At 41.1% G+C, this 17,379-nt stretch overlaps 1 protein-coding gene across 3 annotated transcripts in view; it reads right to left on the reverse strand.

The window, feature by feature from the left end:
- Positions 1–271: 271 nt before the first annotated feature.
- The window catches only part of mzt2b (mitotic spindle organizing protein 2B), a 39,813-nt gene continuing 22,705 nt past the window's right edge, over positions 272–17,379 (reverse strand). For all 3 annotated transcript variants that reach the window (XM_073065351.1, XM_073065350.1, XM_073065352.1), the window contains one exon: positions 272–879. In XM_073065351.1, the coding sequence (XP_072921452.1) occupies positions 698–879 (182 nt within the window). In that variant the 3' untranslated portion in view covers positions 272–697. The remainder of the gene's footprint in view (positions 880–17,379) is intronic.

Here is a 17,379-nt window from a genome sequence, read left to right on the forward strand (position 1 = left end):
GTAATCTTTAGGAAGGACATTATTGTATCCATTATATACAGTGAGAGTATACACAGAAAAATCAATGAAACATACTTATCTGGAAGCCATCATTGTGGAGTGTTTTGACGTGGTTTCTGGTGGGATTTTACTTTGGCTTTGTTAATGGTACAAAGGGGAAATGGTTCCCTAGGAATGAATATTTCATGAAATTTTTCAGTGTCAAGAATTTTCAAAGCTTTTCTTCCCAAGGATCTGGGACTGCATTAATTGAAACAACAAAGAGTCTATGTTTTCTTTAAAAAAATGGACATTGCTCTTTTATTGATTTTATCACTAAATTTTAAATGCACATCTTTAATTTTTATTGTCATTGAGGTTTACAATTTCAACATTGGTATTGTTTTAAAATAAGTGAATACAAGATGGTTTTAACTTACAGGTTTCAAAACATCAGGGACGTCACACATATCAAAACTGACTATTAGTTCAAATTCTATCTCACTCTTTGCAGATTATGCATCACCCTTTATTTCTGGGTCAAAATCTGCAGGATGGACTTTATACAAGCTATTTAAAAACTCAAAATAAATAGAATGTCATGCGCTCTATATACTTACACAGGAAGCAAAACAATATACAAGGACAGAACCCCTGTTTTAAATTACCTCTACCCAATGACACAGGCATATTTGTAAGGTACTAGCCATCTATCAATCTACTGGCTAGATGTTGTGTGTGCACTGCTGCCACTTGCAGTAGTTTTCCCAGTACTGTTGCCCTTGGGGACTCTTGTAGCACTTGGCTGGCGCGGCATACGCTGGCTGCATCCTTCGCGGGTGGTGCTTCGCTCTGTCTGTGTCTGTGAGCCACTGATGGCAGTGTTGGATTTATTTCTCACTATGAAGAAAAAGGATAGTGGTGGGAGGGGAAGAAAAGATAGCAGTCAGTGTTGTAATCAGGACAATTTGGAATTTAAAAGTATCACACACTCTAGAAAAGATAACATGTCCTGTGCTAGTGTTCCTCCAAGGTAAAAACCTGATCAAAATATATTGAGAAGCCCCTTTCTGGTTTGAAATGCAATAATAGCTGTTTTATCAATAAGATACCTATTTGATCCTCTCCTGCCTAGAGTCCATCAGTAATTTTGATTAAGTCCAATAGATATGATGCCAAAAAGGGGAAAAAAAAGGCTGTCCAGATGAGGGGTCTTCACCCAACATGTTATCCATCCATTTTTCTCCATAGACGCTGTCTGACCTGCTGAATTCCTCCATCACTTTGTTCGTTACCCTCCCAGACTACCTGGAAGATGGAAAATGGAGTGTGCTCATTGTGACTACTGCACCTTCAAGTGAAGAGCTCAGCATAAAGGATTGGCAGGGTGAGGCTTAATGCTGTCACTCTGTGTGGCCCAAAGTCCATGCTTGCTACTTGAGATAAACTAGGCAGGAGGAGAATGCATCTTTCTCAGAATTGCAAATGAATTTAGAGAAAATCATATCCAGATCAGCCTTCTGCATGCAGAAAATTCATAACTTGCTGAAATAAATCAAATTTACTTTTATAGCACACTGGATTCCAAAAAAAGATTTAGTAAGGTATATAGAAAAATTCTGTGCGAGAAAAGTATACTAACTTCATTTTGCTTAAAGCTACATTCAAAGTTCAAATCACAGAGTGTGATAATATAAAGACATGGCTCTCTGAACATTTTTTAGAGTTGATTCATCAACCAATTGCTTAACATGAAGAGTGAAGAGAGATTCAAAGTTTAGTCCAAAACCAAGTCATTTTTGCTCATTGGAAAATGACTTCAATTACCAGGTTAGAAACAATCAGCCCAATCAGATTCACCAAAATTTTTCTTTCAACTTGAAATATTTTACTTCTGATAGGAAGCCACATAATCTTGACATCACTGTGCTGTGCTAATTAAACAAATTGGTGAATATGAGCTTGTATGTGAATATAATCTGGATTCCCATAACTTGCTAAGACTAAGGAAGATATTAAAACCTCCATCTCAGAGGAACACCAGCAACTTTCAATGATTGCTTTTTGAAAAAGCAGTTTTTAGCAACACAAATAAAATAAAAAGTGTGAAAGCCAACTATTGGCAGCTTAATTATGCCCCCCTTGCTATTGCCTACAGCGTGGAAACTACAGCGTAAAGCAAGCCAGATCTGACGCACCGCCAGAAGCATGTGAATTCACAGCCAAGATGGGAAAACGGATTGCAGGAATTTGTAAATCAGCAGGTAACAAGAGCATGTATTCCAACAACAGGTACCAGCAAAATCATACAACAGGAATCCACCGGGACGGCTCAAGAATCAACCCACATGATCATTTTAAAAAAAGGACATGGACAGCCACTTGGCTGGTAATATAGGTCTGAAATCTAAAAAGCGTTCATGAAATTATCGTTCTTAGAACTGCATCAGTTGTTCCCACATCAAGAAGCAAAAAATATGAAACTGGTGTTTAAATTCCTGAAATCTAAATGACAATAATTAACTTGACAGTTTTCCTCTAGTATGAGAATTTTCATTAATCTTCACATTTGTACACTGATCAGCAAACACCTTACATCAACTTTATTATTACTGTACAACTGCAACTCATCATTCTAAAAATACCTCTGTAAATTTTATTAGGTATTATACAGGAGTTTTGCAACAGAAGGAGTGGGATTTAATTAAAAGAAAGAGGAACCAATACCCAGTCAGCCCATCTTTCCCCAAAGGTACTCACTGCATTTTTTAAAGTCTTTTATTATTCTCTGCATCCTTGAAAAACAAAACACAAACTCAGAACTAAGCCATTTAATTCAGCCATCCCATTTCAGCTTTCTAATCCATAACTCACAAATTCACCCAAATCAGTCACCACATTCCCATCACTGGCTCAGGTTATCTAACAGATGCAATAGCTTTGATCTCAGACTAACAGTTAATTGATCTTAAAGTTAAATCACATTATGAAGCAGCATTCACTATATCTCAAATGGTTTCACAGACAAATTACTAAGAACATTGCGAGTATGTCTTGTGCAACAAACTTGTTAACATGTTAGTCAGGAAAGTGAATTTTTCCTACAAGCATCTTCACTTTGCAATAGTTCACTCATAACCATTGGCATTTTTAAACCAAACAGTATTAAAATGTTGTCAACTTGGAATAGGCAACAAATATAGTATTGTCCACACTACTTGGAGAGGTGCGGGGGGGGGGGGGGGGGGGGGGAAGACTCAAATTGGATTTCAAATCCATCCATGGTCTCATATTTCTGTCATCTATGTCACCTCCAGTCCACCAATGCAGGTAGAGGATTCAGCTACTGCAGCTCTACAGCCAGAGGGCTTTTCCAAAATCCCTCACTTTTTCTTCCTGTGTGTGGAAGACTCTTTATAACCAATCACTTAGATCTTCAGCTTTGAGTCATCCTTCAAATCCTCGGTTATTCTTCTAAATTGCCTTCAATTTCTTTTTTTATCAGAACACCATGTTAAAGCAAGCTTCTGTAATTCATTCAGTTTTAAAGCAAAGCTATTTAAATATTTGCATCAATTGATGTTGAACAAACCATTTATATTTCTACTTATTAATTGGAAAAACTTGTTTTAATTTTGTGGCTCTGAAGATAAATACAAATTAAACAAGGATGCAGCCCTGTATGGACTTTAAGCAAAAGCTAAAGCTTGCTTTGAATATGGATGTAATTTTTTTCCCCTGGCTAACTTGGAATTTGGTTTAGACTCCAATTCAGAATTATATATTCACACATCAATCATAATTATTTAACATGAATAGTGCTACTTGCACCTCTTTGAGGGACAGAGTGAGGAGAAATAGGGAAGAAATTAGGAAGATAATTTTTCTCCCCCACTCCACAGTGGTTAGTGAGAGTAAAAATAAAACATCCTCACTAATTCATGGGAATCGCTGGAACATAATTGCTAAAAATGGAGAAGGAACACAAGACCATAAGACATAGGAGCACAATTAGGCCATTTAGACCATCGGGACTGCTCTACTATTTCATCATGGCGGATCCATTTCCCTCTCAACCCCATTCTCCTGTCTTCTCCCCATTACCTATCATGCTCTGCCTAATCAAGAACTTATTAACCTCAAGTCTTAAACCAGGTCAAAGACCTGGCCTCCACAGCTGCCTGTGGCAACAAGTTCCACAGATTCATCACCCTCAGACTAAAGAAATTCCCTCTCATCTTCGTTCTAAAGTTGCACCCCTCTATTCTGAGGCTGTGCCCTCTGGTCCTTGACTCCCTCACCATAGGAAACACCCTCTCCACATTCACCCTATCTAGGCCTTTCAATGTGCAATATGGCACTGCAAATCTACAGAAGTTTCATGAGACACAAAACACTATAACCCATTTTATTTAACAAACATGTCAAGCTTCTTTTAACCTACCTAACACAAAGTCTGTGGGGCATATGTTGATCTCATCAGGTACCTTACGACCCACAGAACTGGAATGGAAACAAGCCATCCTTGGCCCCAAGTATTGCCTTAAAAGAAGATGATTGATTTGGCATATGGACCTTAAACTACTCATATGGCAATTCTCTGGGCTAGAGGAATATATTCCCAGCTACCAAAATTCAAAATAAAGACAGGATGGCAATCAAAAGGTAAGTGGAATCTGATTGAAAGAGGCATTTTCCAATAGCAAGGGTGTGAGAGAAACCAAAAACAGGAAGAACAATATACTTCAAATGTTCACAAATTACAAATAAATAAATGTGAGAACATTTACTTACAAACTATCTTCACCTAGGTGTATCAAGTGCCTAATCTACGTATTTCAGCCTTCCACAGAAGGCCTTAATAAATAAATGTGAGCTTAACAATCTTTAGCCAATTCAATTTGCTCTATGACTTTGAGAAATGGATATAATAAATTTGTAGAGCCTTGCAACCTTTTGGCAACAATGCCAAAAATGTGATTTCCACAAACGGCCAAGCCTCTTGCCAAACAATACCATAACAGATACAACAAAGGCACTTACCTAAAAAGGTGTAAACTTGAAAATAAAAAAAAATTGCCAATGCTGTAAATGTGAAATGATGACTGAAAAGGATGGAAAGCACAATGGGTTAGACTGAATCATTAGTCCTGTCTGACCTGTTGAGTGTTTCCAGAATTTTCTGTTTTGTTTACTAATGTGGAAAATAGGGCAGGTGCATTTTGTTTACAAAAGAAAATCAAAAATCTCATCTGGACAAGTACTACTTTGATGGTCCATTCTCAATTATCACAGAGATGGAGGGTTTTGTGAACATCACTTGCTCAGTGATGTTGAATTCTGCCAGGATTACACTTAGCTCCAGACCATACTTCAGTCTTGTTGCAATTATGGATAAAAGACATGATCCAAAAAGGTCAGGTGGGAGAAACTGCCATTAATAATTAAGAGTGTTTTTATCAAATTTGGTTTCAAGGGGACCCAAGCAAAACTGAAATCAGGCACAGAATCTGGCATGGAACCTTCCACCGGCATCACTCTTGACTGATAGAGGCTAATCATCTCAGACCTTGGGTGTCACTGGTAAAGCCTTTCAGAGCCATGATCTGGGCACAACCAACTTCACCTGTTTCATTAATGGCCCCTTTCCCTCTCTCACAAGTCAATACTTGGAACATTCACCGATGGCTGCAGAACATTCAGTTCAGAAAATGAAGGGATTTATATAAGCAATTTGTATAGAAAAGCCTGATCAATAAGTTTGGACTGTTGGATGATATTAAACATCTGTGGCACACAAGTGCAAGCAAACTAGAATTCCAACAAGGAATTGTCCAAAGAAACAATCCACCTGCAATATTCAATAGTGACGCCATTCCAATTTCCCCACCATCAAATAAATGAGCATTTTGCATCTCCAAACTCCACAAATTGTTGCAGTCTAGAAGCAACAAATCCTGAAGTTGATGGAATACTCTCCACGTACAAAAATAAGGACTCCCCCATAAAGCTCAAGTGCTTCCATCACACTCCAATTAATATCATCCAAATCAAAATTGCCTGATTGACAGGTGGCCCAACCACCAGCTTTTACTGGATGTTTGTTCATTCCATCTAGTGTTCAGAAGTAGTGTACTCTAGTGTACTGTTTATAAAAAATACCCCTGTAAAATCACCAGTACTACTCTGACAGAACTTCCTAAAACCATGAACTCCAGCTACAAGGACAACCAGCACACAGGAACACCATCACCTGCAAATTCTTTTCTGAAGTACAAGGCAAACTGTTCGTCCCAGGAAGCAACCTAATGAACCTGACTACTAACTCCTTGATGATTCACTGTTAAGTAGCAGCAAACTAGAAACAAAATAACCAAGTAATGAAGTGGCCATCATTCCCTAGAAAAAGCCAGAATCTCAGCAGGAATTATCCACACAAACAAGAGAAAATCTAAGATACTGGAAATCCAAGCAACACACAGAAAATGCTAGAGGAATTCAGCAGACCAGGCAGCGTCTATGGAAAAGAGTACAGTTGATGTTTCAGGCCGAGACCCTTTAACAGGATCCTTCCTGCTGAAGGGTCTCAGCCCTTAAACGTCAACTGAACTCTTTACAATATTCTAGTCCTGACGAAGGGTCTCGGCCCGAAATGTCGACAGCGCTTCTCCCTATAGATGCTGCCTGGCCTGCTGTGTGTGTTGCTCTTTACAATATATGCTGCCTGGCCAGCTGAGCTCCCCCTGCATTTTGTGTGTGTTGCAGGAATTATCTACATTCACATGCAAAATATTTATGTACAATTTTCCCAAGACCACAGATTCCATAAAAGCATAGAATTAGGAGTTCTAACCCTTCAAACCTTCTTCTTCAGAAAAACACCTGCAGTGTAACACATCATAAACCCTGCCTACTGCATAAACTAATAGAAAATCTCTGTATGCAACAATTTCCAAAAACAAATTATTGGTATTTCTTTTTCTGGATATTTACATTATACTAGAGAGTCATACAGTTATCTCTCCATCACCTCAGTTTGGGTTAATGCATTTTGCAACATAGCAATAAAATACACTATAACATGTTGGGTTCTGACAGCTTATTTCTAATAAAATGTGCTGAGCCAAAAGTTGCATTATTTAAAACCTTTGTCTCAATTTGTGCTTGGATTTTAAAAAAGCAAATATAAAACAGAAAGTCTTTCTATTCAAACTCAAGGTGATCAAAAAGTTGGCTTATCTAATAATATAGCATAATTCATTTTCACATGTTTAAGTTCTACAATATTTCATTCAGGTGTCTGAATTTAATATACAGCTTAAGGTTTACTGGAGAGGATTCACCCCTGCTCACCTCACTTAAGGAAATAGTTTCTTTGTAGTGGCTAAAATAATGATTAGATGTTAGATGCAAGTTAATTCAAAATGGCCACTGTGGGTGTTATATGGAATTAATATATGAAAACTTATGCTGCAAGTGGAGGTTTCAGTCCAACTATACAAGACTTTTAAATGAATAAAGAAGAATTTTCAGCAGATGTCAGTTATAGAACTACAAGTCAAACATTATTTCCTATTGTTTTTCTAATTCCTCAAGAAATTTACCTTGATGTGTACAACTATAGCTGAGAATGTCCATCAAAGCCTCGCTCAGAGTGAGTTTTATTTTTGGTCCATAGGTACGGTTATGGAGACAACGCAGGAAGTTAGGGTCAAGCTAGGATTTGATCAGGGACCCTGAGGTAAAGGAGCCATTAGGAGGTAGTGACCATAATATGATATGTTTTAACCTACCATTTGAGAAGGAGAAGGGAAAATCGGATGTGTCAGTATTACAGTTGAACAAAGGGAACTATGTAGCTATGAGGGAGGAGCTGGCCAAAGTTCAATGGAACAATACCCTAGCAGGGAAGACAGTGGAACAACAATGGCAGGTATTTCTGGGAATATTTTAGGAAGTGGACTCCTGAAGCTGAACAGGCCCTGAGAGACTGCTTCGGTACTACTAACTGGGATGTACTGCAAGGGGGGCTCTGTTGAGGAGGTCACTGAATGCACAACGGACTATATTAACTTTTGTGTGGATGCCGTTGTCCCTGTTAGAACTGTTCGCTGCTATCCCAATAATAAGCCCTGGATCACTAGTCACATCAAAGGCCTCCTAAACCAGAAGAAGAGGGCCTTTAAAGATGGTGATCGGTTGGAGCTTAAAAGAGTTCAGAAGGAACTCAGAGTACAGATAAGGGGGGCAAAGGAGCAGTATAGGAGGAAGCTAGAACAAAAGCTGCAGAAAAAAAGCATGAAGGAGGTGTGGGATGGGATGAAGACCATCACCGGATGCGGTGCAAAGCGGGGGGCAAACATAAGTGGAGATGTGGAGAAAGCGAACCAGCTGAACAACTTCTTCAACAGGTTCGACAGCTCAATCTCATCCTCACCGCAGAAATCCACACCAGGCTTACTTCCCTCACAGGAAAATAGCCACTCACAGGAGACCTTGCCCACACCCAGGATTACGGCTGCACAGGTGGAAGGTCAACTGAGGAAGATCTGTACCAGCAAGGTGGCTGGACCAGATGGAGTTTCCCCACGATTACTGAGGGCCTGTGCAACTGAGCTGGGAGAACCACTACAGCGCATCTTCAACATGAGCCTGGAGCAGAGAAGAGTACCCAGACAGTGGAAAACATCCTGTATTGTCCCGGTACCGAAGAAACCACAACCAAAGGAGTTGAATGACTTCAGACCTGTTGCCTTGACGTCGCACGTGATGAAGACCATGGAGCGGCTGATAATACAGAATCTGAGGCCACAAACCAGGCACGCCCAGGATCCTCTTCAGTTTGCGTATAAGGAGAAGGTGGGAGTGGAGGATGCTATCACGTATTTGCTGCACAAATCACTCTCTCACCTAGATGGGGTCAGTTGTGCTGTGAGGATTACATTCCTTGACTTCTCTAGTGCCTTTAACACCATCCAGCCCAAGATCTTAAGGCACAAACTAATGGAGATGGGAGTAGACTCTCACATGGTGAATTGGATAGTGGACTACTTGACAGATAGACCTCAGTATGTGCGGTTGGGAGCTGTAGGTCTGACACGGTGGTCAGCAGCACAGGAGCGCCGCAGGGAACCGTACTCTCTCCGGTCCTGTTCACCCTGTACACATCAGACTTCCAATATAACTCGGAGCCCTGCCATGTGCAGAAGTTCGCTGATGACACGGCCATAGTGGGATGTGTCAGGAATGGACAGGAGGAGGAGTATAGGAAACTGATACAGGACTTTGTGATATGGTGCAACACAAACTACCTGCGTCTCAATATCACCAAGACCAAGGAGATGGTGGTGGACTTTAGGAGATCTAGGCCTCATATGGAGCCAGTGATCATTAATGGAGAATGTGTGGAGCAGGTTAAGACCTACAAGTATCTGGGAGTACAGTTAGACGAGAAGCTAGACTGGACTGCCAACACAGATGCCTTGTGCAGGAAGGCACAGAGTCGACTGTACTTCCTTAGAAGGTTGGCGTCATTCAATGTCTGTAGTGAGATGCTGAAGATGTTCTATAGGTCAGTTGTGGAGAGCGCCCTCTTCTTTGTGGTGGCGTGTTGGGGAGGAAGCATTAAGAAGAGGGACGCCTCACGTCTTAATAAGCTGGTAAGGAAGGCAGGCTCTGTCGTGGGCAAAGTACTGGAGAGTTTAACATCGGTAGCTGAGCGAAGGGCGCTGAGTAGGCTACGGTCAATTATGGATAACTCTGAACATCCTCTACATAGCACCATCCAGAGACAGAGAAGCAGTTTCAGCGACAGGTTACTATCAATGCAATGCTCCTCAGACAGGATGAAGAGGTCAATACTCCCCAATGCCATTAGGCTTTACAATTCAACCGCCAGGACTTAAGAACTTTTTAAAAGCTATTATTAATGCTTTTTGAGATAGTGATTTAGATGCATATCATATTTTTTACTGAGTTAAGTATTGTATGTAACTAGTTTTGCTACAAGTGTATGGGACATTGGGAAAAAAAAGTTGAATTTCCCCATGGGGATGAATAAAGTATCTATCTATCTATCTATCTAATGCAGAAGGTGCAGGATTGGTTCATTCCAAAGAGGAAGAAAGATCCTAAGGGGAGTAAGGGGCGGCTGTGGCTGACGAGGAAAGTAAAGGACAGTATAAAAATAAAAGAGAAGAAGTATAACATAGCAAAGATGAGCGGGAAACCGGAGGACTGGGAAGCTTTTAAAGAGCAACAGAAGATAACAAAAAAGGCAATATGCCGAGAAAAAAATGAGGTACGAAGGTAAACTAGCCAAGAATATGAAGGAGGATAGTAAAAGCTACTTTAGGTATGTGAATAGCAAAAAAATAGTTAAGACCAAAATTGGGCCATTGAAGACAGAAACCGGTGAATTTATTATGGGGAACAAGGAAATGGCGGATGAGTTGAACAGGTACTTTGGATCTGTCTTCACTAGAGAAGACACAAACGATCTCCCAGATGTAATAGTGGCCAAAGGAACTAGGGTAATGGATGAACTGAAGGAAATTTATATTAGGCAAGAAATGGTGTTGGATAGACTGTTGAGTCTGAAGGCTGATAAGTCCACGGGACCTGATGGTCTGCATCCCAGGGTACTTAAAGAGGTGGCTCTAGAAATCGTGGACGCATTGGTAATCATTTTCCAATGTTCTATAGATTCATGAACAGTTCCTGCGGATTGGAGGGTGGCTAATGTTGTCCCACTTTTCAAGAAAGGAGGGAGAGAGAAAACAGGGAATTATAGACCGGTTAGCCTGACGTCAGTGGTGGGAAAGATGCCGGAGTCAATTATAAAAGAGGAAATAATGACACATTTGGATAGCAGTAGAAGGATCAGTCTGAGTCAGCATGGATTTATGAAGGGAAAATCATGCTTGACTAATCTTCTGGAATTTTTTGAGGATGTAACTATGAAAATGGACAAGGGAGAGCCAGTGGATGTAGTGTACCTGGACTTTCAGAAAGCCTTTGATAAAGTCCCACATAGGAGATTAGTGGGCAAAATTAGGGCACATGGTATTGGGGGCAGAGTACTGACATGGATTGAAAATTGGCTGGCTGACAGAAAATGAAGAGTAGCAATTAACGGGTCCCTTTCGGAACGGCAGGCTGTGACCAATGGGGTACCGCAAGGTTCGGTGCTGGGACCGCAGCTGTTTACAATATACATGAATGACTTAGATGAAGGGATTAAAAGTAACATAGCAAATTTGCCGATGACACAAAGCTGGGCGGCAGTGTGAAATGCAAGGAGGATGTTATGAGAATGCAGGGTGACTTGGACAGGCTAGGTGAGTGGGCGAATGTATGGCAGATTATTATCTAAATGGAGTCGTTAGGAAAAGGGGAAGTACAACGAGATCTAGGTGTTCTTGTACATCAGTCAATGAAAGCAAGCATGCAGGTACAGCAGGCAGTGCAGAAAGCTAATGGCATGCTGGCTTTTATAACAAGAGGAATTGAGTATAGGAGTAAAGAGGTCCTTCTGCAGCTGTACAGGGCCCTGGTGAGACCCCACCTGGAATACTGTGTGCAGTTTTGGTCTCAAATTTGGTCTCAAATTTGAGGAAGGACATTCTTGCTATTGAGGGAGTGCAGCGTAGGTTCACAAGGTTAATTCCCGGAATGGCGGGACTGTCATATGTTGAAAGATTGGAGCAATTGGGCTTGTACACACTGGAATTTAGAAGGATGAGAGGGGATCTGATTGAAACATATAAGATTATTAAGGGATAGGACATACTGGAGGCAGGAAGCATGTTCCCGCTGATGGGTGAGTCCAGAACTAGAGGCCACAGCTTAAGAATAACGGGCAGGCCATTTAGAACAGAGATGCGGAAAAAGTTTTTCACCCAGAGAGTGGTGGATATGTGGAATGCTCTGCCCCAGAAGGCAGTGGAGGCCAAGTCTCTGGATGCTTTCAAGAGAGAGTTAGATAGAGCTCTTACAGATAGTGGGGTCAAGGGATATGGGGAGAGGGCAGGAATGGGGTACTGATTGTGTATGATCAGCCATGATCACAGTAAATGGCGGTGCTGGCTAGAAGGGCCGAATGGCCTACTCCTGCACTTACTGTCTATTGTCTATTGCTAGGATTTAGGAGCAGGAATGAGGGGGAGTTAGAGGTCGGGGCAGTAAGTAAAGTCAGAGGCAAAAGCAGGTGGTCTGAGTCCAGGTTGGAGCATTCTGCAGTCAAGTACAAGCAATCGTGAGCGTCAGGTTGGGTCAGCAGACACAGAGGATGAACATCAGTGATCTTCATGGTAAGAAGAACTGGTGACCCCCAGGTCGGTGAGATCCAGGGACCCATGTACAGCATTTGAATCTGAACAGTGGAGATCAATGCTTAGGATATTATCTATAAAGCACAAGAAGTAAAATTTATGGCTAGATTTTAAAGCAGGGACCAGAATATCAATTTTCTATTTTTCTGGGCTCAGGTGTAAGGACAGGATTACAATGATTTCAAAGTGCTGACTTACAAGCATCTAATTATAATTATGTTACCACAACAAAATTCAATAGACCATCAATGTCCTTTGGAGTTCAGCAGAAATAGAAATTTATGGAAGCATACCAACATTTGGAGGAGGATTTCATACAAAAGGAAATCAATATTAAATGCAAGGATAGACAAGGATAAACCACTTCCAAAGAGAATATTGATGTACTATGGCCTAGGTTTTAAAAAAGTTAATAGCTTCAAGTAACGTTTAAGAGTCAACCAGTAAGGATTTACTGGAAGATACTTCATTTCTGCAGCCTTCAAATTATAAGTGATTGAGCTAAAATAAGCACAATAACTGGGCATATTCAGTGAATAGGATGTAATTTCAGTTGGTGACCTGATGTGGAATCATATGCATATCATATAATATTCCTGTTAGTCACAATAAAGGAAGCAGCCAAGCAGACATGCATCACTCTATAAAAAAGCCCAGCAAACCACTTAGAAAAAAAATCTTTCCACTAATTATTTCAACACATCTTTATAGATTCCAGAATAAATATAACAGGAGTTTATTAGTTTATCATCGATACCTCACACCTGCAGACATCCTAGGGTTGGAAAATTCCATTCTTTAAATCAACGTAAGAAAATCGATATGTACTTTTCAAATTACATAATTTCCACTGTGAAATACCCAACATTGTGACATTTTCAACACGGTTTACAGTGTTCATTATTGGTTGCATTGTATTGCAATACATAGATAGAACAGCAACATTTACAGCTGGCTACAATAAACAAACTTAAGAGTAAATGGTGAAGGTTGAGGAAAAAATATATCCTTGACTTTCTATGAATGTACTAGGATTGTACACATCATAAGAACATTTATAAGAGCAAAAGGGCTTAAAAAATCAAATACACTATTTAATGTAAACATGAGAAACTTTGGAGATGCTGGAAATCAAAAGCAACACACACAAAATGCTGGTTGAAATCAGCCGGTCAGGCAGCATCTATGGAGATGAATAAACGGTTGATGTTTCAGGATGAGACCCTTCTTCAGGATTGGAAAGGATGGGGGAAAACGACAGAATAAAAAGGTGGGGGAGGGGAAGAAGGATAGCTTTAAGGTGACAGATGAAACTAGGAGGATAGGAAAGGTAAAGGGCTGAAGAGGAAGGAATCTGATAGGAGTGGAGAGTAGACCACGGGGGAAAGGGAAGGTGATAGGCAGGTGAGAAGAGGCAAGAGGCCAGAGTGAGGAATAGAAGATGGAAGAGGGAGGGAATTCTTTTTACCCGAAGGAGAAATCAATATTCATACAATCAAGTTGGAGGTTACCCAGAAGGAATATATGTTGTTGCTCTTCCACCCTGAGGGTGGCCTCAATGTGGCACAAGAGGCGGCCTCGGAACGGGAATGGAAATGGGAATTAAAATGTTTGGCCACCAGAAAGTTCCGCTTTCAGTGGATGGAACTGGAGGCACACAAGAAAACAGTCCCCCAGTTTACGACAGGACTTGCCAATGTAGAAGAGGCCAGATTGGGAGCACACTGGACACACTAGATGACATGAGTAGATTCACAGGTGAAGTGGTGCCTCACCTGGAAGAACTGTTTGGGGTCCTGAATGGAGATGAGGGAGGATGTGAATGGGCAGGTGTAGCACTTTGGCCGCTTGCAAGGATAAATGCCAAGAGGGAACTTGGTGGGGAGAGATGAATGGACAAGGGAATCACAGAAGGAGCAATCCTCGCAGAAAGTGGAAAGAGGTGTGGGGGAGGTAAAGATATGTTTGGTGGTGGGATCTCTTTAGAGGTGGCGGAACTTGTGGAGAATGATGTGTTCGATGCTAGGTCATGGGGTGGTAGGTAAGGACATGAGGAACTATCACTGTTAGGGCAGCAGGAATATGGGGTGAGTGCATTTGTTTAGGAAATGGAGGAGGTGAGGACAGCATCAATGGTGGAGGAAAGGAAACCTCATTCTTTGGAGGAGAAGGACATCTCTGATGTCCTAGAAAGGAAAGCTGCATCCTGGGAACAGATGCGGTGGAGACAAAAGAACTGAGAAAAGAGAATAGCATTTTTACAGGAGACAGGGTGGGAAGAGGTATAGTCAACATAATTACGGGAATCTGTAGGTTTAAAAAAGATGTCAGTCGACAGTTTGTCTCCAGAGATGGAGACAGAGAGGTCAAGAAAGGGGAGGGTGTCAGAAATGGACCAACTGAATTTAAAGGGCAGGGTGAAAGTTAGTGTCAAAGTTGATGAAATTTACAACCTCGGTATGGGTGCATGAAGCAGCACCAATGCAGTCATCAATGTAGTGGAGGAAGAGTTGGGGAGCATTATCAAAGAAAACTTGGAACATGGACTGTTCTATGTAGCAAACGAAAAGGCAAGCATAGGTGGGGCCTTGTGGGTGCTCATGGCTACCCCTTTAGTCTGGAGAAAGTGGGAAGAGCTGAAGGAAAAATTCTTGAGGATGAGGACCAGTTCTTCCAACCGGAGGAGGGTGGTGGTGAAGGGGACTGATAGGTTCTTTCATTGAGAAGCTGAGAGCTTTAAGGCCTTCTTGATGGGGGATTGGATCATATAGGGACTAGACATCCATGGTGAAAATCATGAGGTGGTTAGAGCCAGGGAATTGAAAGTTACAGAGATCAAGAGCAGGAGAAATGTCACAGATGTAGATGGGAAAGGGCAGAACAAATGGGGATAGAATGGAGTCGAGGTATGTGGACACAAGTTCAATGCCACAGGAGCAGGCAGAGACAATGGGCCTACCCAGACAGTCAGGTTTGTGAATCTTGGGAAGCAGGTAGAAGCAAGCAGTATGGGGTAAGGGAACAATGAATTTGGTGGCAGTGGATGAGAGTTCTCTTAAGTTGGTGAGGTCAGTGATGGTGTCAGAGCCATTTTTCTGATGGTTTGGAGTGGGGTCCACTTCAAGGGGTGCAGGTATGAGGAGGTGACTGAGAGTTGTTACCTGGCCTCAGCAAGGTAGAAATCAGTCCGCCACACTACTCCTTTGTTTGTGGGTTTGATGGTAAGATTAGGATTAGTGTGGAGAGAATGGAGGGCAGTGCGTTGAGAGGGGGTAAGGTTTAAGATAGAGAAAGGAATGCTGAAGTCGAGACAGTTGATGTCTCGTTGGCAATTTGAGATGAAAAGATCCACATCAGGTACAGAACCAGGGTGGGGTGTCCAAGAAGAGAAGGAGAGTTGCAGATGGGAGAAGGGGGTCATCAGCGCGGGCTGTGGAATTCTTGCCAAAGAAGTGGGCTTGGAGACAGAGGTGATCAAAAAAAGAGCTTAGTGTCATGGGGGGCGCAGAACTCACTGAGCTGCTGGCAAAGGAGTACAAAGGTAAGGCCCTTGATGAGGACAGAATGTTCTGCCCCAGAGAGGGGATGGTTGGAGGGAATGTTGAAGACATGGCAAGGATTAGAGCTGGGATCAGAGGGGGAATGGCACCAGAGGAGAGGGGAGGGTTGGAGGAGTTCAGAAAAGGTGGGTGGGAAGAAGTTGGAGGTTTCAAGGATCAAGAGGTGACGATGGAGTCCCAGGGTTGGAGAGAGGTGCAGGGGGAAGGGGAGTCTGGGGTCCCAGTAGCTCTACTTAATGTTTCAATATCACCTTTGAAAAAATTTCAGACAAATTGGAAACTAGCAGGAAAGCAACATCTTGAGACTACATTCCACAACTCAATGAGTGCAAACTAATAAGGTTGTGCAGTGTTCTCACAAAAGGGAAATCTGGTGCAGACAGAATCCTGGATACCTGCATCAAAAGTATCTCAGGATGAACACTACCAGTGAGACTTTAACACTGAAGAACTAAATCAGTGAGATGAAGAAAGCAGAAGTACTACACTATCAGCTGTGTCACTGCAATACATTGTCAGTACGAGTCTGTTCAAAAAAACTTAAAAACCCAAATCTCCCAAGCTACCTTGAAGGAAATCTAAGACAACAAATTAATATCACAACACAATTGATTAAGCTGAACCTTTAGCTGTCATTGTGACCACTTGTCAGATTATAAATTCATATCTGGCAAGGCTCAGAATCAAAGGGCAACAGTAATTAGGAGCTCCAAACGTTAAAAGATCCAGTGAGTGGCTGCTTTGATTGAGATATTCATTAAACAATGGAAAAACTGAAGCTTCTTTACAGCCTTAAGTGCAATACTGAAGAACCAATTTAATAATGGTATGAAGAGATCTTAAAAGATTCGGGGTTCTTGCTATTCTAATGACTCTCAGTGACTCAGATGGAAAAATTAATATGACTATTCTTAATTATTAAGCTTCTGTCCAGATTTTTCAATTCCATTATTCTATTCACCATAAATAAATCCTCTTTCACAAGCTCATCTACATAATAATAATAATTTTATTTTGTTTATGAATGTGAATCCGGGGCTAAGTCCCTTAACTCGCATTGCATTCAAAGCAGTAAATAAGCAAGTTTGTAAATAATTACGCAAAGCATCAGAACAAATAATTCTCCATGAATGATTAGATGAATGAATGATTTAATCTCAAAATCCTAACGGGCCAATATCAAGTAGATCATTTTTTTTACATTCAGTTTATCTTTATGCTTTAAAGGAGAAAACAATACCTCAGTATTTACATTAATACAACAATCCATTTCATATTTCCAATGAGATTAAATGGTAATATTGAATTACTGCATTGTTGTATTATCATTAAAATAGAGGCTCAAGAACATTAGAATTACTGAGTCAGTTCTTGTAAAATGGATATTTGTGCAGCACTGAATCTTTTCATACATCTAGATACCAAGAAAATTCCAACCCTTAAGATCAATTATTTCCCAACCAACAATGCTCTCTGAAAGAGACAGTCAGATCGCACCAGGAACCAGA

The sequence above is a fragment of the Hemitrygon akajei genome, chromosome 14 (genome assembly GCF_048418815.1).
Source record: "Hemitrygon akajei chromosome 14, sHemAka1.3, whole genome shotgun sequence".
In the NCBI taxonomy this organism is placed as follows: domain Eukaryota; kingdom Metazoa; phylum Chordata; class Chondrichthyes; order Myliobatiformes; family Dasyatidae; genus Hemitrygon; species Hemitrygon akajei.